This window comes from Salpingoeca rosetta (genome assembly GCF_000188695.1).
Source record: "Salpingoeca rosetta unplaced genomic scaffold supercont1.15, whole genome shotgun sequence".
In the NCBI taxonomy this organism is placed as follows: domain Eukaryota; class Choanoflagellata; order Craspedida; family Salpingoecidae; genus Salpingoeca; species Salpingoeca rosetta.
In genome coordinates this window covers 1,076,905-1,078,123 of record NW_004754919.1, presented here as the reverse complement: position 1 = coordinate 1,078,123, position 1,219 = coordinate 1,076,905, and the positions used below count along the sequence as shown (strand labels likewise).

The 1,219-nt window shown below is 59.9% G+C and overlaps 1 protein-coding gene across 1 annotated transcript in view; it reads left to right on the top strand.

Annotated features, from left to right (window-relative positions):
* PTSG_12383 (uncharacterized protein) overlaps window positions 1-783 on the top strand; it is a gene marked incomplete at its 5' end in the record, with an annotated part of 2,397 nt that extends 1,614 nt beyond the window's left edge. Inside the window, one exon of the mRNA XM_004992870.1 lies at window positions 25-783. Coding sequence (XP_004992927.1) covers window positions 25-368 — 344 coding nt within the window. The 3' untranslated portion in view covers window positions 369-783. The remainder of the gene's footprint in view (window positions 1-24) is intronic.
* Window positions 784-1,219: the final 436 nt, after the last annotated feature.

Below are 1,219 nucleotides of genomic sequence, written 5' to 3'. Positions count from 1 at the left end.
TTGCCTTGGACCTGTTGGAGCCAGCGGTGGAGTGGATTGCAGACAACCCACAGGACGGCCACAGCCGGCAGCTGCTGGAGCTGGTGCTCACGCGCGCCGCACACCATTACGCAACGCTGGCCAAGCTTGCGTTGCAGCGCGGGAAGTTTGGATCCACCGTCCGCTTTTGTGACCTGTGCCTGCGGTGCCGCACCGGCGCGCGCCGAGCAAGCACGTGGTATGACGGTGGTGACGGCGGAGGTCAAGGTGCTGATGGGGATGGTGACGGTGCTGATGGGGATGGTGATGACAACGGAAGAGCTGGAGGCGATGGCAGTAGTGGTGGTAAGCTGGAAGGTGGTGAGGGGGGGGAGTGCAGCGAGCAATGATAGCAGAGTCAATGGCGCGGGTGATGAACAGCTGGAGAGCAAGCGCAGCGGCGATGCATCAAGGGCTGGTCGACAACACGTGGACGGCCACCAATCGCGCACCACAACAACGACAACCACGACAACACATTCGACAACAACAACGGCAACACATTCGACAACACATTCAACGACAGCACATTCGACACAATCGCCATCGCGATCGCGATCACCACCAACGCCGCCACCAGCAGCGGGCCCCATCATTGCCGTCAAGGCGGCAGAGCAGCTGCAGACACACGTGAAGCAAGAAGACGACCTGCTTGGTAAAGTGTTGCCGCTGGCCGCACACGCGCTCCTGGCGCTTGCGGCGCTGCACCACGACGCACCCCAGCACCTTCCCCAGCAGATGGCAGAGGCAACATACCGCACACGGCAGGATGCGGCTCTGGCGCGGTGGGACACCACCGCCACATCCTCCACTACCTCTTCCTCCACTACCTCTTCCTCTACTACCACCACCTCCTCCTCTACTACCACCACCACTACCACCACCTCCTCCTCCACCTCCTCCTCCACCTCATCATCATCATCTTCTTCTTCTTCTTCTTCTTCTTCTTCTTCTTCTTCTTCTTCTTCTTCTTCTTCTTCTTCTTCTTCTTCTTCTTCTTCTTCTGCAGGGAAAGGGGGCGGGTGTGGGCATGTGGTGCCGACGAAGGAGGTGTGGCTGCTGCAGGGAAAGAGGGCGGTGTGGGCATGTGGTGCCGACGAAGGAGTGTGGCTGCTTGATTGAACGCGCGCGTGTGATGTGACAGCTCCAGGGCCACCACCAGCATGACAACAGCCGCTGCAGCAGCGCACCGCGACAATAA